This window comes from Microtus pennsylvanicus, chromosome 18, assembly GCF_037038515.1.
Source record: "Microtus pennsylvanicus isolate mMicPen1 chromosome 18, mMicPen1.hap1, whole genome shotgun sequence".
NCBI lineage: Eukaryota > Metazoa > Chordata > Mammalia > Rodentia > Cricetidae > Microtus > Microtus pennsylvanicus.
In genome coordinates, this window is record NC_134596.1 from 698,192 (window position 1) to 725,760 (window position 27,569).

The window sequence follows — 27,569 nt, forward strand, 5'->3', positions numbered from 1 at the left end:
AGTGCATTTTAATTTTGAATGTGATTTCGATTTCATAAATAACTGAGGTGTGTATGTTTGGATGTTACCTACGTGGAACCTGAAACAGGTAATGTTGACAGGAGCCTTCTCTTGTGGAGAGTCTACTCCCTTGTACTCTCTTATACATTCATCTTAGCATAAATAATGTGACCTGTTTTTTCACATGAGCATATTACCAAATACTTCTTCAATAGGATAAAGTCAAGTCTACTGATTTTACTGCATGTATTATCACTGGTAAAACACACACAATATGAACTTCCTAAGGATTCTGTTCTGGCCATTCCTTAGAGGGATGAAATTTACAGTGGTCTGTTTCTCCTTTTTATAAAGTGCTAAAAATAGTGTCTGTTGCTCAATGTTTTATGCAATTACCTTGTGCAGCAACTATCTTCTCTTTTGTTACACAAAGATTAATGAACGCCCTTGTAAGTGAACAAAGAGCACGAACCATGTTCACAGATGCAGATTCAGCTTTGTTTCTTTGTTTTTCAGAGACAGGGTCCCAGTACACAGCCCTGGGCTGTCTTGGAAGTCATAGAGATCTGCCTGCCTCTGCACCCAGAGTTCAAGTTTAAAGGGACGCACCACACCTAGTTCAAGACAAGCATCTAATGGTGCAAGCAAAAGGGTCTTCAAAGAACAGCAGTTTGCTCCTGTCATTTGAATCCACTTTCATCACCATTAGGATGAAGGATAGGTAAACAAAGCACCTTAAAAATTACATAGAGGGTCAGATCGTTGGATGTTTCTCTTTCTTTTACTTTATGGTAATAATAAGTTATATGTTTGGAATAGAGATATTACTGTATTTTTTCCTTATTTTAATTGGAAATGAGAGCTATTTGAGAGTGGTTAACTACAAGGATTGAGATGAATGGACTCTTCCTGGAGAGCAACTTCAAAGTGCTCACCTATGTACCTAAAATGTGTTGTGATATCTAGTTTACAATTCCAGAAACTAAACTGAACATGTCTGACTTGGAATATGGGTTTAATCATCTGTAAACTAAGAAAAATAGGATGAGTAAACATTTATGAACATCCTCCCCAACCATAGCATCTCATTTGTGCAGCGAGAGTACTTCCAGACAGTTCCTAAAAGCAAGTGATTTTCCCCCAAGAGGTTCATGATAGCTGACTGCTCTATTTATACCCATAGAAATATGAAATCACCTTCATGTATTGTAAATTAAAGGCCTTCTCGGAGAGAAGGCTCTTTGGGAGGCCAAGTCGTAAGCTTAACATGATGGGATGGACAAGAGTCTGTAAAGACAAGCAGCAATCCCAGGCTCAACTCATCCCTCAGATCCAAAGGGCAGTGTGCTATCAACATCACTGTCTTTATTTTGACTGACTTCTGTAACATGCAGAAATATTATAGGTTTCACAGATCTAACTTTTATAGTGCATTACAATGGTCTTCAATTATCACCACAGTGTTCGGACAGAAATGACCCAATCTTATCTGAACAGGGTGGCTCTGCAGAAACACCATGGCATAAAGCCTTACATTTGAATAGCAGACAGGAGTGAATTTTGAAAACTATATCAAAATTTGGAATGAGAATTTGAATCTAGATGGGAAGCCAATGGGAAAGGGTAATAGAGTTATCAGTAATGTCCAGAATGGACACAGCCTGGAATCGGGGAAAACACAAACATAATGAAATTTATAAAATATGTAGAGGCTCAGCATTGTGATGTGTTCTTACAGTTCCACTATGACTTGACATGTTTGCCACCATAAAAAGACCCTCTAGTCAAGCAAGGGTACTCAGAATGGAAGAAGACAAGTTTCTACACACAAAAGTATGTTATCTTTTAAAATACTTGATAATAAACTGGTCACCTTAGAGTGCTGACTGCTTTCAACTGGACAATGCTGGATGAGTCTCAGATATTAGCTATGTGAACTTGCCCAGCCTTCTCTTTCCCACAGTGAGTCATAGAAACTAGTTCTTCCTCAATGCAGCCATGACGCTGACCAAGAAAACCCTGTCTTCTGTGGTTCTTTGGAAAGGCTAGCACTAAGGGCATACTCGGATCTCCAATGGCTAATTGCAGGTCATAAACACAACATTCCAGAGGTGACAGGCCAAGTCTCCCTCGCAGGGAGGAATGCCAGAAATGCTGAGAGGTGATGTCATAGACAAGTCCTTTCGAGCCTCTCTTTAGTCAGTTATGCTCTTGTTTTTTATTCGATCCAATTTACATATCGTTGTTTATTCTTTACTGAAATTACTCTTAAACAATGACAATTTTCCTCGGATATTTGGGCCTTCATGTCAGACAATTCCATAAGCTTTCTTAGGGCTTTGGAGACTGTGGGTTAAAGGGCATCAAAGCAACGGCAGGAAGAGCATTTTTTAAGATGTGCCAGAATCACATGCTATGTGCAAATACCTGTTAGCAAAATCAGAACATTTCCTCTGATTCTAAAGCCAAAAGCAAGTAGAGCACACCACTCTGTCATCTCTCACTGTTTCCAGTAGAAATCACTTTACTCCCACATTTTACTAAAAGATTTATATCTTAAAAGTAAATCAATTTTTTCACTTATGGTGATCATTACAGTGGAAATGTGTTGAAAAGTAAATATTACATATAATTTAATCTTATTTTTCTGAATATTAGTATAGTTAGGAAAGCCTAAGTAATTATTCCAGTACTCCATGAGAAAAGGCAGGTTGAAAAAGAATACAAGATAAGGGTCTTTACTTTCTGTTCCTATGTGAGAATGAACAGGCTGTAAGGAATTCTCATGAACTTAGTAACACAACACAAAATGTTCTATAGTTTTCAAGATGGCAAATCTGAAATGAATGTCATGATATTATGTTGTGGAACAATCTTTCTGCACACTGTGACGATGCATTGCTCTCATTGATTTAATGAAGAACTAAATGCCATTAGGTAGTCAGGAAGAGGTTAGGTGGTACTTTTGGACAGGGAGAGAGCTCATTGGGATGAATAAGGGCAGAGACATTAGCCAGATGGAGAGGGAACAAGGTATTCAAGAGGACAGGTAAATTATGTGAGCCATGTGGCAGCACATAGATTGATAAAAACAGGTTAATATAAGTTGTAAGAGCTCATTAGAAGCAATTATAATGTATTGGCTGAGCTTTTATAATTAATAAGAAGTCCCCATGTGGTTATTTGGGAGTGGACTGGTGGGATTAAAAAAAAGTTAGTGTACAGGGTTAAATCAAGAATGCTTTATTCTGTAATTTCTATGACCACATACACTCCTCTCTTGATTTTCTTGCATCATTGTTAAAAAAATTCAAATATTTCATTCAGCACTAATAAACCTAATCTTTCCCTTTAAAGGTTTTTAATTTAGTCATATCTGCAAAGCCTCCTAAAGTCCAGAAATTCAGAAGCGTGAATTTCTAAGGATTCCTCTCTTCATGTTCTCAGTGGGTGCAGAATTCTGAAGTTCAGGTTTTGATCAGACTGACCCACGACTGAATGTCAGTAAACTTCTGTGAAGACTGCAAGGTAACCAGTCAACTCTATGTGCAAAAACTTCCTCAATATATCCTCTAGTCTCTGGACATATATCAAAGGCAACCCTGTTAAACCGTAGGTAGAGTTATAGGAGCTTTAAATACATTAGAACCAAATCTGCCTTGGGCAATAAAAGGACCTAGTGATTTATTTATACGCTTTCATTAAGAGGTAGGAAAATGGAGGGAACCCCGACTCAGCCAAGAGTAATTCTTCATTAGAATGTCCAGAAATTTCAATTAGTCAAAGTACTATTTTGAGAATGTTAGATGTTGGGCAGGCATTTGGGAGAAAAAGTGGACAAGATGCTTACCTTAAATAACAAATCTTTCTTCCCATAACGGAGCTCCTTCAGTTGGGCTTGGATTTTTTTTGACTGCAAAAGCAGAGATATGCATTAGTGCTTATGCTAACTTTTATTTTCAATCTTGAATATTTAAATTTTTCCAAACTCCACAGGAGTAAATGCTTTAGCTTAGTCAAGCAATAGCCTATAACTTGGATAATCAACAGAGAAGACTAAATTTAGCTTTGACATTACATACATAGACATCTGAGTCAGGAAGCAAGATTTCAGTCTGTTTTAAAAAAATCATATGTTTACAAAGGTGTTATTTAATAACTTTCTGTCTTCTACTCTACACACAAACATACAAAATACCTTTAATGAGGCATGATAAAAAATTCTAATTTTAAGTGGCAAAGGTGATGTGGGATTCCCCTCTGTATGCTGTGAATACCATTGGTTAATAAAGAAACTGGCTTGGTCTGATAGGATAGAGTAGGGCTAAGCAGAGAAAAATTAAAGTGAATGTTTGGAGAAAGTCAGAGAGAAGCCATGTAGCCCAGCTGGAGGCAGACGGACAAAACCTTGCCGGGTAAGCCTCATGGTGATACACAGATTATTGGAGATGGGTTAATTTAAAATATGAGTTAGCCAGAGATACGCTTAAGCTATAGGCCAAAAGTATTGCAACTAACATTGTTTCTGTGTGATTATTTCTGGAGTCTGGGCAGCTAGGAAACAAACATGAGACCTCCTACAACACAAAGGCATGTGTATGAATGCTGTTATCTTCGTTTTTACTGAATTACTTTTTAAGATATGTGATAGGTAAGTATAAATTCATGGAAAGATTTAATCTACTGTATTTTCAACAGATACTAGCAAACAAACAGATAAAATGCCAGCAAAATTCCATTAGTCAAGTGATGTGGGAGTGTCATATATCAATCTGACGATTTCATTGGTTAAGCAATAAAGAAACTGCTTGGCCCTCATAGGTTAAAACTTAGGTGGGTGGAGTAAACAGAACAGAATGCTGGGAGGAAGAGGAAGTGAGCTCAGACTCGACAGCTCTGCTCTCTGGAGCAGAGACGCCATACTCCCCTCTCTCGGGTAGACGTGATAGCTCTGCTCTCTGAGGCACACTCGATGAAGCTCCGACCCATACCCATAATGGACGTAGGCTAGAATCTTCCCGGTAAGCGCACCTAGATGTGCTACACCTATGATTAGAAATGGGCTAAATTAATATGTGAGAATTAGCCTAGAAGAGGTTAGATAGAAATGGGCCAAGCAGTGTTTAAAAGAATACAGTTTGTGTGTTGTTATTTTGGAGCATAAGCTAGCCAGGTGGCCAGGGTGCTGGGGACGCAGCCTCGCCACTCCTATTACTACAGTCAAGGGTAAACAGGGCTACAGAAGACCACACTTTATACCAGGATCCTTATAAATATAAAAACGTTTAACAAACTCAGTTGTTCCCAGTGACAAATTGCTACATGCCTTTACCTGCGTCCTCATAATTTATCTGTAATTTGGAAGAGGAGACTGTGTCTTCTGAACCTTCTAAAAAAAGACACGTTTCTCAGTACTGTAATGGGATTACCTCAGCTCACTGTGTTCCACCCTTGAAATAATAGATCCTCTTACTTCACTGGGGAGAAATATTCACATGGACATATACATACATATATGTGCACATATACACATGGTAAGGCAAAGATACAAAACATAATGAAGAATAGTAGGTGCTCCTTTTTTTAAGCCCATAGTTAAAGTAGGATAATGTGAAGAAAAGCATGCCGTATGATCTGAAATTACATGAGAATTCCCGAAAGGAGTCCAGGACAGGTCTACTTATGAACTCACAGCAATGTGATAGCACCCACCAAGCCTTTCAATACCAAGCCAGACCAGATTCTAGGATGGAGAGGAGAATTAGTGTTCCTCAGGGATGAACCCCCAGATACCAACTGGTCAGCCTTAGAAACATATACATGCAGGAAACACTAAACAGACCCAATGGATTGTATTTATATATTTTATGTTCATATGTAACAGTAAGCATAAAAATAGGCTGTGAATTTGAGACAAAGCATGGATTAGGAGTATGGGAAGAATAAAAAACAGGAGAGATGGGGTAATGATATAATTATATTTTAATTAATATATTTATTTAAAAAAGGATTTGGCAACAAAGCCAACTATTTGATTTTTTTGTTTTGTTTTTATTTTCCAAAGCATCCTGTGCCTAACCAAAAGTTATTCTGTTTTTCTGATAGGGGCAGCTAAATGTCCTAAACTCATGATCAGAAGACTGAAGCTTACTAGTGAGAACATGGCAACCTCTGGTACTTTCTTTTTTTTTTTTTAAAGTAAAATCTTTTTTTTTTTATTGATAAAAGAAGAATAAAGAAAAAAAAAACAAATTTCCACCTCCTCCCAGCCCCCGCTTTCCCCCCCCCCTCCTCCCACTCTTCGGTACTTTCTTTTTTGCTGGAATTAATGCTTCCTCTAACTGACTACAAACTCTCCCAATTTTCCACACTAATGATAACCAATTCAGACCCTTGTCTCACACTAAGTTTATCTCTATGGCAATTCTGATTTACATGGCTATCATCACTTAGGCCACTCACTTTACTAAACAGTCCTGTTCCACCTGGTCTTCAGGACGCTTAACAAAGCCAAAGAGCCTCCCAGGGAAAGTCTTTCTCTCAATAGAGTTGACAAGTTTGTGGGGGAAGCAGCTGATCACTGCAGCTCATACTAAGCATTCAAGTGACCCATCCAGTGCCATCTCCAGTCCTGATAATTAGTGCTGGAGTTTATCAGGACAGGTCAAGGACTAATGTCAACTATTTCTGATATCTGCTTATAATCTATTTGCATAGACAGTGTGCCTTAGGATCTAAACTTTTCGTTATAACAACAAATATTTAAAGCAGCAATAGGTAGTGTTTTTAGTATATAAAATTAGAGTTAAATTGAGATTTTATTTCCTATTTTTTATTGTGGTGTGTGTATGTAGTATATATTGTGTAGTGAACACATCATGGTAGATTCATAGTAGATTTCTTGGCCTTTGTTATCATGAAGATATGAATTCTTTCTACTCCCACGTCATCTGTATTTCACAATCCAGACTATCAGCAAAATCCTTTCTTAGGTTTTTACAAAGATTTTTAAGAAACAATACATCTGAAGTAATATATCTATTGTGGAATGTGTGCTAATTTGAAAACATATAACATGCTGTCTTAGCTTGTCAGAAATATTTTGATAAATTAAAACTATCAAAAGGAATAAGCCTCTAAAAATGATACAGCATTTGTAATCTCAGTGATTTTATTTTTACTATATTGCTAATTGTAAATGCAATTCCAAATATCAGGTCATGAAGATCATGAAGGTCATGGAGTGTCTGCATGTGCATGAACTAATTAAAGCTGAGATAATGACAATGGTAGCTAGGAGAAACAATGAGGGGGATGTAGGCAGCCATGACAGAACATTTTAGCTCTTCAGTCTCATTTAGGAGATAATTGTCTAATCTGAGATTCTTTCCTACACATTTATATTCAAATAACTTTCCCTTTATGAAAAAATAATGGTAGCTATGGCAGATGGTGTTGGGTTTGCAGTTTTTAATGTTTGTAGTATAACTATTTTCTCTGGATTGAAACATTAGCTCTGGGAGGAGGCAGGCTCTGAAGACTCAGGAAGCTAATTATCGTTCACTATGCCCAGGAAGCCCAGGAACTTAGAAGACGCCTGGCAGTGTCGAGCAAGGTCATAGAAACAGTGGTGATTTCGGGGTAGAGGGGAATCTCTTAACTCGCTAAGTTGTCTTTGGTCGTGCAGCAAAGCCAGAGAGATAGATGCAGCTTTCATGAGCTGTTGCCCATGCTGTGGTGAGGATTCCAGAGATGCAGCTGCCTCTATTCATTCTGCTTCTAGTTCTCTATGTGCAGTGAATACATATTTGTTCACGTCTCCCCAGGAAAAGCCACATTACACGGTCTTCTATGCCAAATCACAGTGTGTTTTGTTCCTGTGTGGGTACAGAGCCGAGAGCCCGTGGCCGAAATGATGAGCTGCTTTTAGCTAGTCTCCAGCACAAAAGATTGCTATTTTGTTTTAAGAAATAACGATGCATCAAATAATAAAATTTTGTGCATATTATTCTAAAATACTATTTTGACAGTATAAACATTACCCTTTTAATCCAGAATGCTGAACTTTGATATTATTCTATAAATATTTAACAAGATATGGCAAAATGAATAAATTATATGAACTTAACTGAATTTTAACCATTAAGCCATTAAGGAAATAACATAAAGAACACAGCTATGAACAAATGGGATTTAATTTTCACTGAGCTGAGGGAAATTAGGAACATTCTTGAATGAAGAGGATAAACTATAAATGGAGGAACTCTTTAATTTTCTAAACATCAGTCATACTTTTAGTGCTCCTTTCTCTCCTGTACTTGAGTTTTGTGGGGATCTGATAACATGTTCAATGTAACTGTTATACAGATATTTCCCCTTCTCTGTTGTTGGTTCTTGAGATAGACTCTTGAGTGGCTCAGTTCTCCCTCAAGAATCAGTGTTGTAGGTGAGAGTGACCTTAAACTCTTGATCTTTCTGTCCTATAGCCCAGGTGCTGGTATTCAAAACACCACTCTATATCACAGTATTCAAAACTATCCCAATGCTCATTTATCCTGTTTCAACAATCCCAATAATATGGACAAGGTTATGCTGATTTCTGTCCGAACAGAGCAAAATGCGATGAAATGAAGCCCTTTGTGTCAGATCTACAAAAGAACCAGTTCTGTTTTCCTTTTTATAGAGAATCAACACTTACTTTCTATGTCTTAAAGCTTTCCATCCATTGTGTATGTATTTATGTATATATGTATGCATGTATATATATACACACATATGGATGGATATATACATATATCCATATATCATCCATATGTATATATATGCTAAATCACAGCATATTTCATTCAAATATATATATATTGAAGTAATATATCTATTATATATACATTTATATATATGAAACTTAGTCTCCAAATGATCATATCACATGCAAGCTTGAGGTATAGAGTTCTTGATAATGGCTTTGTCTTAGAATATATTTTGAGGTCTCATATTGCCTAAGCATGTGACCTTGTTCTTACAAGCAGGAGAGTAAGGGAAATTGTGTTTTTCCTAACTCCCCTTTTCCATCTATAGAAAGGTGGTGGGAAAGGCATTTGTAACATAAGGGAAGTGAAGTATTTTCATAGTTAGGCAATGATGGACCTGTTTGTGCAGCTCTCAGTCTCCCTTCCGGACCCATTGGGGGGGGGACTCAACTTTCAAACTGTAAAGTCATTGTTCTCCTCTTAAGCTTCATTCCGTCCCATTTTTCATAGACATCAGGTCTTCCTGAAATGGAAATGCTTCTTTGTCTATTCCTTATAATTTATGTGATTTTCAGTGGGTGACTTTTCTTCATGTATGCTATCTAAGTATCCCTGGGATATAGGGGCTCGTGTCTCTTGTCTTTAAACTTCACTGTTACTTAATTATTAATATATAATATTTTATGAGAAATCTATGAGTAATATATGAGAAAATTTAGTTGCACAGAAAATAGAACAAGCAGGTAGGTTTACCTGGTAAACTAATATAATCCCAGGAACTTGGCTGGTAGCATATAAATGTCACAAAGCTTAAGAAAAATACAGTGGGCATCTGATAATTTCCTCCTGGAAAGAATTGGTTCATACAATGAGATAGGTGTTAGAAATTCATTTTATGAACATGGCATTGGGTACATTTTTATTTTTTCATTTGTGTAATGTTGGAATAACTAGATACATACAAAACTAAAACAAAAATGTATTTTATTTTGCATCCAGTATTTCATTTGTGTTAGGGGAAAAGCCATTAGTTCTTTAGATTACACAAGATTTAATTCAATAATAATTTTAACCAGGTGCCCTTGTTAAAGGTCATATTTACTCACCTCTTCTGCATGCATCCCACACAGCTTGCTTCCAGACAACAATTTGTTCTTCAAGCTTTTATTCTGAGGAAGGAAAGAGAATTTTACACAAAAGGTGGTAAGTTATTAAGAACTTCCTCATTTAATTCAGCCATATCACTCTGTTTGTCTCACTGATTAAAGTTACATATTATCTAAAGAATTTATTACTCATTCTAAAACCATTTTTCAGCTAAAATTATTATTAATTATTATTAAGATATTTACTCTTTGGGTAATGGGATGACTCTATATGTAAAGGTCCTTGCCACCAAGATGACCTGAGATTGATCCCAAGGACCTACATGATAGAAGGAGAGAATGGACTCCCAAAAGTGATCTTATGATTGCCACAGGTATGCCATGACACATGCAGACAAACACACATACATACACACACACAAACACACACACCGTACACACACACACCACACAGACACACACACACACCATATACATACACACACAGACACATAGGCACAAACACACACACATTTATACACACACACTGTAAAACCCTCACCCCTTATTCTCAAAGGGGTAAGAAGAAATTTCCTAGCAGAATGTTTTCCGAAGAAGATAGTGGCCTTCCCCCCTCCTACCTGAGAAATTATGCCTCGCCACCTGGTACAGTCTGATAAAGATGGCCTTGCTCTAAGAACAAAGAATTAAGTGACATAGTAAGATGAGACAGAGCAAAAGACCCATGACAAAGCAGCTTCAAAAGGCCTCTTTGTAGTTATACCTTTAAAAGACTAACTCCGCAAAGGAAACACTTCTCCACTCTCTACCTTGCTACAACAGGGTGTTGGAGACAGGGGTTCTGAACTAGTTCATATTATGCTAAATAAACCTTGCTTATTACAGTCTGGGCCTCTCTGTGGGTCGTAATCTGGGCACAACACACACACCCTACACATACACACAGAGCACAGAGACACACATATACTGTACAGACACACACACACAATGAACACACACATACATACTGCAAGACGCACACACACTGCACAGACATGCACACAAACACACACACACCATACACACACACCGCATAGACAGACACAGATACACACATACATACTGCAAGTCACACACACACTGCACAGACATGCACACAAACACACACATACACACACATACACCACATAGACACAGATACACACACATACATATACCCACATAGTACACACACACTGCACAGACACACACAAACACACACATACACACACATACACTGCGTAGACAGACACAGATACACACACATACATATACCCACATGGTACACACACACTGCACAGACACACACAAACACACACATCCACACATGGTGGGCACACATACAAATATAAAGAAAAAAATTAACATACAAAAATCTACATAGATTTTTTTCTCACTTATGTTTCTTCACTGTTAGTGTAGTTTTACAAGCTAAACTTGGCCCCACGTGAGCACTCCATATGACCTGCAAGCATCTCTCTCATGGCACCTACACAAAGGGCACCTTATTGTCTATTACAATACAGCCACATTTCAAAGAACATCTCATTTTCCCCTGAAGACTAGTTTCAGAATCTTATAACTTACGGATAAGTATTATACTTAAAAGTTCTTTCATGTTTAAAAGCCAGTTCTGATACAAGCCTCAGAAGCGAGTGACCTGTTAACCTTATAAATCTAACATTCGCAGAGGCTGGGAGGTGAGCATTTGTTTCTCTAAGTCTTCCTGACTTAGGAAAATCAGAGGTGTGTGTGCCATAGACAGTGATGGAGACTGAGCACAGGGGCTGGGACATACTTCACTACTAAAATACAGGCCTCACAAATATTCATTTCCTTCTGAAAAGTATAGAGAAATCCAAATGAAAATGAAGTATTTAATCTCCATCCTTAAATTTTAATCTTTTTGCCTCTCCTTTGAGACTCCATTTGACAGTTCATCAACGAGCCAGTTTCAATCCCTCTCTACTTTCTCACTGTATCTTTGGCATGCTCAGAAGAAATTCCAAAAAATAAGACAAGAGTTTCATTCTTTTCTATTGAAAAAGAGATGAGGAACTATAGGCACAGCAGCTATCAAGACAGAGAGAGGCTGACACTTCCACACCAGTTTTTATTCTTTCTTAATGAGGCTTGCTGCTATGGTTCCTCATTCAGACAGCTTCATAGACCAGTTGCCCTAGCATGTAAATTGCCACTGTGCACCTCATGTCTACTCTTGTTTCCATCTCTGTTAGTGTCCGTGAAATTTTCTGCACATGGTGAAAGCAACCCTCATTCCAACTTTGTTTTTTGCACCAAAAGGCAAAGAGAGAGAGGCAGAGAGAAGAGGGGGGGGTGACAATAAGGTAATCTTTTTATTAAACTTTTTTAATAGAATTTATTTTGGTCCTGGAGCAAATTTAGAAAACAGGAAGATAAAAAGGAAATATGGCAGGATAAGAGGATAGGAAGGCAACAGAGAGGGAGATAACAAGGTACAAGTAATGTGGTCTTAGAAATGGGAAAATCAGAGCTTTAATTAGGGGGAGGGAGGTAAACAAAACAGAGGAAGGCAATGTGGCAAAAATAACAGTAAAGATGTCTGAAAAGTTGCAAGGTACCATATTATTAACTATTTACCTAAAAAGCAACACAATAATGTAAGTCTGTGCAGAAATGTACATATATGGTTTAAATGAAATGTTCTCATCTGAGCTGACAATGTTCTCTCCAACAGCCAAAGATCACCCCATAAAACCATCAACATGCTAGGACGCAGAAGGTCTGTAGATCCTTTCTCAAGCAGAAGCCCTGAACTAGATGTATCCTCCTTCCTGAAAAACTGCAGGCACAAGACAAAGCCTAGGGCAAAACAAGGCCCAAGGGGCACGGTTGCAGAATAAAGAACTCAGGTAACAGAGGTAAAGATATTGTTTGCAGGGAAGTGCAGAAAGAAAAGTTGAAGTGAGGAATGAAAACTCCTGTTTGGTCATTCTCTCCTTGCAAAGCTATTTCTAGCAGCTAGATAAGTATTAAGAGGAAAATAAAAATAATTGATTTTTGATGGCCAGAGAAGCATGTAGGTTAACTTCCTATTTCATTTCTCCCCTTGTTTCTTCCAATCCAATCTCCAGCCTCATCCCCAACTCTGAAGTGGAACACTTGCTGAGCTCCCCAACAAGGCCCTACCTTCATTGGATTACACAAATCTTCCCCTTTTAACCACCCTTCCCCCCACCCATTGCTTTACACTATCTTCTAACTCAGACAGGCAATCCCTGGAAACACACAGGACATTCTGGACTGGGAAGCAGGCAGGCTGACTGCAGAGTCATGTCTTCCTCCATTTCTCCATGTTCAGTTAGCAATCTCATCCCAACTGTGTAATAAACCTTCTGCTGTGGTCTTTTCACTATCTGTCTCCATTCCCAGGGAACTAAGCAGATCCTGATGCTTTTCTCTCTCCAACTGATCCCCGTCAACAACCGCCCCCACCTGGAATCCATTTCTAAGTGTTAGCCCCTAATACCCAGGAACACGTCTTTTACCTGGAACTCTCCACTCTACCAGAGATGTCAACAGAAACCAAGGGCCAAAATGCCCATCTAACAAATACAAGATCAGATTTTAGCACCTAGAATCACATCTTCAAAATCCTAAATGCCCGTGTAAACACATTCAATATCACCCAGTACAATGTGTTCACTAGAGATCAACAGCCCACCACAGTAGATCCTGAGTTTCCCAGCATCACTGAAGGAAATAAAAAAGATGTTAAAATAGTCTTTATAAATGTGACAGGGGTTCTTAAAGAAGAAATAAATAAAGTTATTAAAGAAAACCCACTGAATAAATAATCTCAGACCCACAAATCAAAAGGGACACACAAAAACACCCCGAAATAATAACAGAAATTAACAAACAATGCTCATTAATATCACTCAATATCGGTGGTCTCGATTACCCAATAAAAATTAATATCACTCAATATCGGTGGTTTCAATTACCCAATAAAAATTAATATCACTCAATATCGGTGGTCTCAATTACCCAATAAAAATTAATATCACTCAATATTGGTGGTCTCAATTACCCAATAAAAAGGCGCAGAATAACAGGATGAATGTAAAAAAAAAAAGAAAAAAGAAGATGCATTCTTCTGCTGCATAAAAAAACATACCTTAACATTAAGACATTACCCCATAATAAGAGAATGGAGAAGATAGTCTTAGCAAATGGAACTAAGAAGTAAGCTCATGTAGTTGCTTTAATATCTCACAAACCAAAACTAATCAAAAGATATGGAGAAGGATACTACATACTTATTAGGAAGAAAAAATCCAAGAGGACATTTCAATTTTAACATCTATGTCCCAAACACAAGTGCACCTAAATTTGTAAAAGAAATACTACTACAGCTTAAGTCATGTATTGACCCTCACATATGGTTAGTGGGAGACTTTAGTACCCTACCCTTCTCAGAGACAAGTCATCCAGCAAAAAACTAAACAGAGAAATGCTGGAGTTAACAGATGTTATAAACCAAATACATGAAACAGTTATCCACAGGACATTCCACCCAAACACAAAAGAACATACTTTCTTCATCACTTCATGGAACTTTCATGGCACTTTCTCATGTCATTTTCTCATGGCACAAAGAAAATCTCAAAAGATGAAATAAAATTGGAATGATATACTGCATCCTATCTGACCACTGTGGATTAATGAGGAGATCAACAGCAACAGAGCAACAGAAGGCTTACAAACTCTTAAGAACTGAACAACTCTCTACTGAGTGGAAAATGAGTCGGAAAAGACATTAAAGACTTTCTATAATTGAATAAAAATGAATGTACAGCATACACAAATTTGTGACACAATGAAGAAGATTCTAGGAGGCAAGTTCATAACACTAAGTACCAACATAAGATGTTCAGAGATCTTCACACCACACCTGAAAGCTCTAGTTCAAAAAGAAGAATTCACACCCAAATGGAGTAGGCAAGTAGAAATAAAAACATCGATTGGTGAAATCAAAACAATAGAAACAAAGAGAAGACTATAAAGAATCAATGAAACAAAGAGTTAGTCCTTTGGTACAGTCAATAAAATTGACAAACACTTATCCAAACCAAATAACAGGCAGAGAGAGAGAGAGAGAGAGAGAGAGAGAGAGAGAGAGAGAGAGAGAGAGAGAGAGAGAGAATCCAAGTTAGAAATGAAGAGAAGAATATAAAAATAAACAGCGAGGAAATCCAGAGAATCATAAGGTTATACTTTTAAAACCTGTACTCTACCAAAAGAAATGGATATTTTTTCTACATATATACCACTTACCAAAGGAAATAAATCAATGTCAGACATGAAATTTAAACAGATCTATAACATCTAGTGAAACAGAAGCAATTAATAAGAGTCTTCCAGGGGAGGCAGAGGAAGAGAGGGGAGATGGCAAGGCCCCATTGCTGAAAGTAACACCTACACCACCCACTGAAGATGCAGATGTTGAGCTAGTACCTACATAGAGTTTTCATCCCTTAAATCCACCACAAGACAGACATAAACGCCAAGCCAGCCACAAACGATCCCTGATGGTGTCCTATTTGCAAGATATGTTAGGGCAATGGTAGCACAGGCACAAAGCTGGCTGGAGTAACAAACCAATAACTGATTTAACTTAAGGCTCATTCCAAGATATGGTACTTATAGCTGACACTGGTAGGGTTACCAAGAACCAGAGACTAGACAGCCCAGGGCTACCATTCTAATATATAATGAATCCTAATGACACTTGGCTATACTCATATGCCTTCCTCAGTCATCACCAGAGAAGCTTCCTCCTGCATCAGATGGAAACAAATACAGAGATCCCCAGCCAGATATTATATAAAGAGTGACAGACTTTGCAACACTCAGCCCTAAATGGGATGTTTCCATCAATTTCCTCCCCTTGGGGCTCAGATAATCCCTTGGAAGAAGAAGAGGAAAGGGTGTAAGAGCTAGAGTGGATGGAGGACACCAAGAAAACAAGGCCATCTAAAAAAACATGACCAAAGCTAATGTGTACATATGGAAGCCGAGGCAGCCTACACAGTACCTGCATGGGTCTGCATCATCCTCTGCAAGTGTATTATGGCTTCCAGTTCAGTGTTTTTATGGAATTATTGAATGTGTGAATTATTGGGCTCAGTTTCTTGTTCCTTTTCTTGGGTTCTTTTCTCCTGTTCATTTTTCTTGTCTGGCTTTAATGTGTTAGTTTTTGTTTTATCTGTTTTATTTTATCATTATCCTTTAGAAGCCTCTTTTCTGGAGAGAGACAGAAAGGGAGTGGATCTGGATGGGAGGGAGATACAGGGAACTGGGAAGGGTAGAGAGAGGGGAAACTAATCAGGATATTATGTGAGGAAAAATATATTTTCAATAAAGGAAACATAATGAAGCAAAGACGTTGATGTGATGAAGTTAGAGTAATTTATGTGGACACCCTAACTTAGAATAATTTATGCCTTTATCCTAAAGACGTTGCGTAGGGCTAGGATATCCCACACTTCAACTAGAAAAGCCCTTGAACTGGAATGCAAATGCTGTGAAGCAGAGCTCTATTTGTCCCTTCTCCTTCTCTATGCAACGGCAGAGCTTAGTTCAACATATATTATACAGAAAATTATAAATGAATGTTTGTTGAATTAAGAAACAAAGAAATGAAAATGAATGGATTGATATATAGGGAAATGACATTTTAATCTAGACGCTTAACCTTCATAGTAAGGTACACCTTCTTAGAATTAACAGAGAATTCAATAATTTTTTCTCAATTTAAATATGTAATTGTTAATTTATTTCTATACTTTCCATATGTGTGTATATAAATATATGTATGTGTGTATAAGCATGTATAATAAACATTACATATCTAATATATGTTAATCAGTATAAACAGTGAAAAAAATTAAAACCTATTAAATTTTTCAAGTGAACCCCAAGTCTTGTTCTTCTGTCTACCAATATCTTCCTTTCCACATTCTGTGTTGCTTAATAACTATGCTGACCTTGGCAAAGCATGGCCTTTCCTCTTTTGAGTTGCTATTGCCCTTGCTTTTACCAGAGATGTTGAATCTAAGAATGTACCTATTCCGGAAAACAAGAATGCACTTCAGACACAGGGCTCAGGGGACTCTAAGCTGAAGCTGACATGAATGCCTCTTCCATAAGGGCTAGTCTTCATAACATTAGAAGGTACAATCCAAGCTTGTGAAGGAGGGAAGCAACCAACAGTCCTACCAGCTAGGACACTGTGGTGGTTTGAATAAGAATGGCTCTCATAACATCATATATTTGAATGCTTGGTCATCAGGGAGTAGTGTTACTTAGGATTGGGAGGTTTGGTCTTGCTAGGAGTACAAGGTGTAGCCTTGAAGGAGAAAGTGTGTCACTGGGGGTGGGCTTTGAAGTTTCAGAAATCCAAGCCAGATCAGTGCCTTGTTAACTCTTCTTGCTGCCTGTGGTTCAGGGTGTAGAACTCTCAGCTACTTCTACAGAACTATGTCTCCCTATGAACCACCATGTTTTCTGCCATCATGATAATGGACTGAACGTCTGAAACTAAGCAAGTCCCAATTAAATGTTTTCCTTTAGAAGAGTTGCTGAGGTCATGGTGTCTCTCCAAAGCGACAGAACACTGACTAGGAGACACACCTGTGGACAAGAACAACCAGCACAATACGATAACATGAAGAGTGCAGAGGTGGAGCATAAACCTTGTCCATAACCAAGAACTCCCTATTTGGATTTAAGACCTTGTCAGTAAGAAGCACATCATGCTTGATACTGGAAACCTCGGCAACTATCCAAGATTTGTGTAAAGTTATAAATATTGGAGAACATGCAGCTATGATTTTGCTAGATCAGCATAATCTTAACTACATTCTAAATTTTGTCCTTATTCCCACAGATAAGTGTAGTCATTTCTCCACATCAAGGAAACTTCTCTTTGCAAAAAGACAGAGACTATTACATAAAACTACAACCGATGAAAAGACAGATTGTGGAGCTCCGTGTCAGTGGCTACAGATAGCGCATAATTCCTACACCCAGTGCTCAGGGAACATTACGGAAGAAGGGATGGAAGGACTGTGAGCCAGAGGATAGCAGAATTTGCTATGAGACTACGTCTTCTAATACCTTCTATGAGGCCCATGAAGATTCATGAACATGACTTTCTACAGCGTGAGCTGAACAAGGATAACAATGATAGGCATGCCAAGTGCATTAGGAGAAAGACCACAGGGCCTCAGCCCTATGTAAGGAACTATAGACGACTAAGGGGTGCTAGGAGTAGGAGAAATAATTTTCCCCACGGGAGATGACATCAGCTTCTTGGCCAATAATGAATGGTCAGCCCTAAAAGCATACATCCAAGTAGCTCTATACAGACTGGGCATGTTTTATTTATGGATATATGTATATGTATATGTATATGTGTACATATATCCATGTAACAACAACTAATGAACATAGAGACCACGAGTTTGAAAGAGAGCAAGGAAGGTTTAGAGGGAGGAAATGCTGTAATCATGTTATAATCTCAAAAATAAAAGAAAAAATAAATCTTAATATTTTTTATTAGAATATATTTTGATCAGGTTTTATCCTCCCCCAATAGTCCCAGATTCTTTTTACTTCCCTACCCAACCAAATTTATGTTTCCCCCTCTTTCTCTTTCAAAACCAAACAAAATTAAAAAAGAAATACGGGTTCCAGTACTGAGAGAGGGAGGTGGACAGAGTCCCTTCCCTACCAAGAAGCTATTTGCGGTTGACATCCGTAGTCAAAGGCAAAAGCTGTTTTTTCCAATGGATGTCATTTAATATCTTAAGCACACTCCTGAACAGCCCCCACACTCAGGAGTAGGTGATCAATACAAAGGGTTTTTTTTTTAATATTAAAGTTTTCACTTACTAATGAGTGTTAAGTTTATTCTTAGTTATGCAGTGACATTTGTCTTTCAGGCTCTGTTTTTCATCTTGGAAATGAAAACATGAATTGTGTGCTAAATGTTTTGAAATTCTCCACTTTCCTAGTTAGGGAAGACAAGAGATACGAAGACAAACGAACGCAATACAGATGCTCATTACATAGGACTAACAAACAATAATTTAGATCCACAACTCATCTTTGTGATATATATTCATATTGATTATGTGGAAAATAAAATTTGAAAGGAAATATATAAAATTCTGCTCTAAATTTTAGAAAATATGACAATAATACATGCACATGTATGAATATACATATGTATATGTTCATGTGCTTGCATAAGATTACATGGATATGACAAATCCTGTAAGGCTTTTGGCTGTGTTAATGTAATATTAACTAAAAATGAAGAAATAATATTAATTATTAACTTTTAATTAAAGTGGATAAAATTTACATGTTTGAACTTAAATCCAAAAGGAAATGAACACTTCAGATGATTATATGATGTGGTTATGTGCTGTTTCCGGAATCTACATTGTTACTTTGATGGTATTTAGTACTTCACTGAGATCTTTCAGAGCCAAGTACAGTTCAAGTGAAAGAATGTCAGTATGTAAAGCCACATGACAGGAGCTGTGGACAGTCTGTGCACATGCAAGTGTGTGGATACAAAAGTTACAAAGTTTCCTGGCTATTATAAGATGGATCATTATTTTATATTGTGATTTTCATTTTCCCTGCTGTTTACATTCAGTTTTGTATTCTGAGTCTTAATTGAAACTGAATCTGTGCCTAATATTTTGATGCTTCCAATGCCAGGAAGCGTAGCCTCCAGCATTCTTTTACATAAAATAATATGTGACTGGATGAAGAGTGGAGGAGACTTGCTGGTGAGGACTGTGACATTGCTGAGGGTAACCCTGAGTATCCATCACCAAAAGAGGCACGCCTGCCCTATTTCTTTATCTGACCACAGCTGAGTATCCTAAACACAGCTTCTCAAAACAGCATTCCTTTTTGACTGCTGTGACAAGTCTTGGGAATGGAAAGGAAGTAATAGCATAAATATCCAGTAAGTTAGGACATAATTGTTTTCTTATCGCGAGACAGGAAGACAGTGATTTACAAGCATGTTATTCAATGTTCACAAATTATCATTTACTGCCAAGGAATGTGGACAGTTGATACTTCCTCTGTACTCACGGGCAGCTTCTGGCATCTGTTTTAAGGTCAAATCTGCGATTCTTGTGCTGTTATCTACCACAGCCTTACTTGCCAGCATAGACTAGGTCCTCAAGAATGAATTTAGTAAATATCATGACCTTGATCTACAGCTCTTCTAAATGAAAAGTGAAGTTCCTGGATGTCAGGCTGAAGCCACTGCACTGTATGACTCTGGAGTAGAAAGCAGACCCTGTGAGTTGCTTATTGAGATATTGACTTTCCACTGGGTGGTGCTCAGAAGAGAAATGGCTTAAGAACAAAAGCATCCTTACACTATTTTTTAGCAATCCAGCTTGCAGATGCTCTTTAATGATACATACCATCTGTGTTTTAAAGCTTAAGTCCAAATATGCTATAGTGTATGCAATTCTTCTCACTATTTTCATGTCTACGGGTGTATTGTCTGTATATGTGTCAATGTACCATATGTATTCAGTGTCTGCAGAGACGAGAAAATGGTATCTGATGCTGAAGAACTGGCATGAGAGGGGGTCGTTGGTCACCATCTGAATGATGTAAGCTGAACCTCTGTCTCTATAACAAATTGTTGCATAGAAATCACTGCATAGAAACCACTGAGGCATCTCTCCAGACCTGCACACACATATTTTTAACAAATAAAATCCTTTAAATCTGGGTTTCCTCTTTGATGGTGAGATTTCAGCACAGCTCACAGAGTAGCTTAGAGGTACACACTCTCTGACTTGTGAAACAGATATGAAGGCCGCCAATAATGATTAAACAGTTCACAAGTGAAAATTTAGGGAGGGATTGGTATATAATAGATAGAAATCCAGAGAGAGTTAACAAAAAATAGGCTTGAAATGAGGACAATCAGAAACGACGGCAACCAGTGAAAGGCACTGAATCTGTATATTAATTACAAGGTGGAATGATGGGGCTTCTGTGAATTTTCATGATGAAAATTAGATGCTAAGCAAACTTTATATCATCAAATAAAACTGTATGTAAGTGTATTCATCACAGTTCTTTTTCAATTAAAATGAAATATACCACTGTTGCCAGGATGTTGAAAATATGCAGAATTGTACATGAATTTCTCCTGAGTGCAATTAAATCTAAACTAAGAAAAAACACCTGCAGTGCTTTATCCAAAATAAACATAGACATTGCTGTGTCTTTCTGGGGAAAGCATCTTCTATTTTAGGGTCTCTTAACTCTGGACATGCATAGGCAACATTAATGGCTATAGGCTCATATTTCTTTCTGCTTAGAAGTTTCTCTTTTTTTAAATGGCTACAAAATGGGTTTGCTCTTTCAAATATGTCATATTAAAATGGAAATCTTGCACATCATAGAAGCCACAATGTTTAGGTGAATATGTGAACACAAACACTTCCCTCCTCAAACCCTGGTTTGATACAACATTTAAAAAATCCTGTGACTGCATCAACTTAGGCTGATGTCATGAAATGCCATAGGCAAGGCAACTTACAATCAATGGATATTCAATTTTTCCTTTTTTTTTTTTTGGTTTTTCGAGACAGGGTTTCTCTGTAGCTTTGGTGCCTGTCCTGGAACTAACTCTTGTAGACCAGGCTGGCCTCGAACTCACAGAGATCCACCTGTCTCTGCCTCCCGAGTGCTGGGATTAAAGGCGTGCGCCACCACTGCCCAGCTAGGATATTCAATTTTTTAATGGTTCTAGGGTTTGGAACATTCTAGATCAAAGTTTTAGCTGACTTGTCACTTGATGAGGAACCCCTGTTGATATATCTGCTCTGATAATCTGTTTGCATTCTTAGCATCCTGAGGGACCCATTATCTCCTATTAGAGATTAAGTGTCACCTTATGAACATGCACACCACTGCCCTACCTACTTGAAGAAATATTACACAGTCCTTGGTATTCCAGGCTTAGATCTAAGCCAGGTATATTTATTTCAAAAATCCATTAATGTATGCCAATTTACTAGTGTTTGTGGAGTCAGGATGTGATGTAGGGTTCCCCTCTGTATGTTGTGAATACCATTGGTTAATAAAAGACTGCTTTGAAACACACAAACTCTACTACTAAAAAAGTGACCGGAGTTAACAACCACTGGCCATTAATATCACTTAATGTCAATGGGTTCAACTAACCTATAAAAAGGCACAGGCTAAGCGATTGGATATGAAAACAGGATCCAACATTCTGCTGTTTACAAGAAACACACCTTAACCACAAAGACAGGCACCTACTCAGAGTAAAGGAATGGGAAAAGGTTTATCAAGCAAATGGACCTAAGAAACAAGCAGGTGTGGCCAATACTAATTTCTAACAACGTTGACTTCAAACTTAAATCAATCAGAAGAGATGGAGAGGGACATTTTATACTCATAACAGGAACAGTTCATCAGGATGAAGTCTCAATCCTGAACATCTATGCCCTAATATAAAAGCACCCACGTACGTAAAAGAAACATTACTAAAACTCAAGGCTGCCATCAAACTGCGCACACTAATAGTAGGAGACTCCAACACTCCTCTCTCACCAATGGACAGGTCAATCAGACAGAAACCTAACAGAGAAATAAGAGAATTAATGGAGGTAATGAATCAAATGGACTTAACAGACATCTATAGAAAATTCCACCCAAATAGGAAAGAATATACCTTCTTCTCTGCAGCTCATGGAACCTTCTCGAAAATTGACATACTTGGTAACAAAGCAAACTTCCACAATTACAAAAAAATATTCGTAACCTCCTGTGTCTTATCAGATCACCATGGATTAAAGTTAGAATTCAACAACAATGCTACCCCTAGAAAGCCTACAAACTCATGGAAACTGAGCAGTCAACTACTGAACCACAACTGGATCAAGGAAGAAATAAAGAAAGAAATTAAAGTCTTCCTCGAATTCAATGAAAATAAAGAAACAACCTTCTCAAACTTATGGGACACTATGAAAGCAGTCCTGAGAAGAACATTCATAGCTCTAAGTGCCCACTTAAAGAAAACAGAAAAAGCACACATTGGAGAGTTAACAGCCCACCTGAAAGCTCTAGAAAAAAAAGAAGCAGACTCACCTAGGAGGAGTAGAAGACTGGAAATAATCAAACTGAGGGCAGAAATCAACAAAATAGAGAACACAGAAAACAATCCAAAGAATCAATGAAACAAAAAGCTGGTTCCTGGAGAAAATCAACAAGATTGACAAACCCCTATCCAAACTAATCAAACGGCAGAGAGAGAATATGTAAATTAATAGGATCAGAAATGAAAAGGGGGACATAACCACAGACACAGAGGAAATTCAGAGAATCAATAGATCTTACTACAAAAGTCTGTATGCCACAAAACTGGAAAATGTAAAAGAAATTGACACTTTTTAAGATAAATACCATATACCAAAGTTAAACCAGGACCAGGTGAACAACCTAAATAGACCTGTTAGTTGCTAAGAATTAGAAGCTGTTATCAAAAACCTCCCTACCAAAAAAAGCCCAGGACCAGATGGTTTCAATGCAGAATTCTACCAGAACTTCCAAGAAGACCTAATACCTATACTCCTTAATGTATTTCACAATATAGAAACAGAAGAGTCATTGCCAAATTCCTTTTATGAAGCTACAGTCACTCTGATACCAAAACCGCACAAAGACTCAACCAAGAAAGAGAATTACAGGCCAATCTCACTCATGAATATCGACGCAAAAATCCTCAACAAAATACTGGCAAACCGTATCCAAGAACACATTAGGAAAATTATCCATTATGATCAAGTAGGCTTCATTCCAGAGATGCAGGGCTGGTTCAACATACGAAAATCTATCAATGTAATCCATCATATAAATAAACTGAAAGAAAAAAACCATATGAACATTTCATTAGAGGCTGAAAAGGCATTTGACAAAATTCAACATCCCTTTATGATAAAAGTATTGGAGAGATTAGGGATACAAGGGCCATACCTAACTATAATAAAAGCTATATACAGCAAGCCAACAGCTAACATCAAATTAAACGGAGAGAAACTCAAAGCCATCCCGCTTAACTCAGGAACACGACAAGGCTGCCCACTTTTGCCATATCTCTTCAATATAGTGCTTGAAGTTCTAGCAACAGCAATAAGACAACATAATGGGATCAAGAGGATTCGAATTGGAAAGGAAGAAGTTAAACTTTCATTATTTGCAGATGATATGATAGTCTACATAAGCAACCCCCAAAACTCCACCAAAGAACTTTTACAGCTGACAAACAGCTTTAGTAATGTAGCAGGATACAAGAACAGGGTAGATGTTGGGGAGTGACAACTCAAAGCCCTGTATGTGTATCTGAGTGGTAACTGACTTGGTATGATCTAGTTGCTGGGACCACCACCTTCCCATGAGTAGCAAAGCCAGCTCTGCTATGCCTGTGGTAAGGGGTGGAACCGGCTAGCCCAAGTGTCAAGTTTGTGATGAGGAGAGGCAGTTCTACTAGTGATAGGGCCAACTCTCCTGTGCTGGAGCCCATTGGACTCGATCTCAGGGCCAGTGAAGGGCAGGCTCAGCTCTCTGGTATGGTGGAGTGATTTCCCCAGGGCAGTGAGGGCAGGGCCAACTCATCACAGTGTTTGTACTTCAACATATGATTCAACCCATGTGGTTAACATGGTCAACAGACATCAACACAGATCAGGATTACAGGCAGGATCATAGTACGACATGGACAGCAGAGCAGCTTGGGTCCAGATGTCACCATGGCCCTGGGACACCGGTGTTCTTAAACATACTCTTGAGGAGGGGTACTTGTCTCTGCCACAGTATTGCCATGCAGTATGGTTGTAATACCCTTTCTACATCACAGATGATTACAAAAGGACACATTCTCATCTAGAACAATGTGCCAGGAAAAAGAAAAGAAGAAGGAGGAGGGGGAGAAGAAGAAGAAGAAGAAGAAGAAGGAGGAGGAGGAGGAGGAGGAGGAGGAGGAGGAGGAGGAGGAGGAGAAAAAGGAGAAGAAGAACTTATTTACAAAGACAAAAAAGAAAAGTTTGAATAACCTATGTACTTTTTGCCCTGAGTAACAACAACAGATAGGCATAGACTACACTCTACAATATATAATCCAATGTCTGAGTATAGGACACCATACATTCAAAGACATAGAAAAAAAAACAGACAAATTTACTTAAGAACTTCCTGTGAACTCCGTGGATTGAAAATGTCATCTCTTGATCAATAGTTTCCATTTCAACTGGAGATCATTACAAATGCAAAATACTGGGCTCAAGGCAACTTGCCTGTACTGAGTCAGAAAATAAGTGCTGTGGTTAATTTTTCAGTCTCCTCTTCACTTAAGTATATGGAATACTGCTCACAGCAGATACTAAAAACTAACCCTGGCTATACCTTCAGAATGCAATCAACATTTCATGCTTGGTTTTATGCTCCTAGCTAAAGTAAACCCTTCACATGACTTGCAAATGTCTTAAACTAACCACTCCCAGACCTTCATTGCTCCCTTGCTTGATTTTTAAATAAAACAAATTATCTGACTGGTCCATGAGACTCACTTTCTATGCAACTCTAGTATCACTCCTCGGCAGGACTCTCAAGGACAAGAAAGCACAACCCATGAATCTTCCTATCTCCAGTACAGTGATGGGCTATTTCTCATGATGATGAGACTATGACTCAAAGACCCTTTATCAGGAGCCTGGCTGTGCACTCTTCATGAATAATAAATTTGTTACCTGGTTCTCCTTCCTAATGTCGACAGCACAGACATTCCCTTGACATTTTTAAGGGCCTTAGAACATAGCTTTGTCCCTGTGTCCTCCTCTCATTGCTCTCAGGCAAAAATCAAGGTCTTTAAGTGACATACAGTCTTTGTGAATGTTTATCTCTCTCAAGGTCTTTAAGGCAGAAGTTCCCATGAAGTCTAGAGGTGGAGGATACACCTTTCCTTCAGAATTATGTGACTTTGTTTTTTATCATAGTCTTAGAGAAATAAACACTATTTTGTAAAATTATTCATTTGTAGCAAAAAAAACATAAATAAAATGGTTGACCTACAAAGTAGAAGGTAGGTATCTCACCAAACACCTGTCTGAGGCTCTTGTCTCAGCCTCATTTGCTGTGAGTTAATTTAGCAAGTGAAGTAAGTGCGGTTCTGTGTGGCAGGTATGGTATCACATAGGCCAAATCCTACATCTTCAATTGAGACTTTTATTGTGTGATTTGCCACAAAACATCCAAATCCTAAAACAATATAATTTTGTCATAGAAATTAGAGGTCCTTGGATGTTCATTGTAGAATTCATAACTGACCTTTTCATTCTTTATGCCTGGCTGCTTCTGTGACATGACTCTTGGCTGCTGCTTCTGTGAAGTTTCATCTTTAAGTGTTCTCTTTACTACGAGGGAAGGTGAAAAGTAAGAGGGTGAACATTGTTTCTTTGTAAGAAAACTAAAGTTGCCATCATTTCTTCTCTTGATACTGGTGTCCATAAGTCAGGCATAGAATTCTAGGAAGTCATTCTGAGTGATCATTTACCTAGACAAAAATAACAGGCTTTGAGAAGAAATTTTGCTCTTTGTTGTGGTATTGGCTGTATCCTGATTCATAGCCTGGACTTAATTGTGAAACGGGAAAGCCTAAAGTAGGAAGTAACAGTGCTGAAGTTAACTAAGCTAATTAACAAGTACTTAAGAAGTACTTCTTCAGCTGAATACAGCCATACCATTACCTCACACTCTGCAAGTCTACAGGAGTAAATTTATTATGAGGACTAAATTTAGTATTTTTCCCAAGACAATTATCATCCACCTGCTGAGCAGGCTGCTGTGACATAGAAGAAATGTCTGGTGGAAGGGTCCTAGGAGTTCCTCAGAGTTGTCTGTGATGGATAACCATGAGACAGAATTTAAGCTTTAGCCCCAACTAGCTGAATCAGACTCTATCTGTCCCAAGATCTCCATCTCATCCTGGATCCTAGGAAAGCCTCTTCTACACTAGAACATTAAGAATAACTATATATCTGGAAGGAGTTTCTCAGTCTTACCTCTATTTCCCATAGTCACTGCCATTCTCCAATTTCTACATATTGATTATTTTATGTCTGTCAGGTAGGAGACTTGAATTGCTAAAAGAAGAAAAGATACAGGATTCTGCAGGTCTTTCTGTATTTTCTGAGTTATTCTTCTTTACTGCCAGTGAGGTGTATAGAAAGGCATGGCACTTCTATTCAACAGCAGACAAAATTCAGAAAAGTGGAAGAGCCTTGCATATAGCTCATAAAGGGCAGAGACGGTGTGTGAGTTCACACCTAATCCCAGACTGTGTTCTTGTCTTCTTGTAATCATCTACATAGTAATGAGTTCATGAATGATACCTCCAGGAGTATAAGCCTTTTCTTGGAACCAGTAGGTGTTCGTCTTAACATAACTCTCCTCAGTGGGTCCTTTTGTCTCCTGATCATAGAGAATACTCAGCACTCAAATTGTTTTGAGGGAAGATGGAGGGCCAACATGTGGCTTCTCTGAGAGTTCAGCTGAGCTCTTGCTCTGTGCC

The 27,569-nt window shown here is 38.1% G+C and overlaps 1 protein-coding gene across 4 annotated transcripts in view; it reads right to left on the reverse strand.

Annotated features, from left to right (window-relative positions):
* LOC142837413 (leucine zipper protein 2) overlaps nucleotides 1–27,569 on the reverse strand; it is a 322,896-nt gene that overhangs the window by 59,609 nt on the left and 235,718 nt on the right. For all 4 annotated transcript variants that reach the window (XM_075952470.1, XM_075952471.1, XM_075952469.1 and 1 more), the window contains 2 exons: nucleotides 9,857–9,919; nucleotides 3,851–3,913 (listed from right to left, as the gene is read on the reverse strand). In XM_075952470.1, the coding sequence (XP_075808585.1) occupies nucleotides 3,851–3,913; nucleotides 9,857–9,919 (126 nt within the window). The remainder of the gene's footprint in view (nucleotides 1–3,850; nucleotides 3,914–9,856; nucleotides 9,920–27,569) is intronic.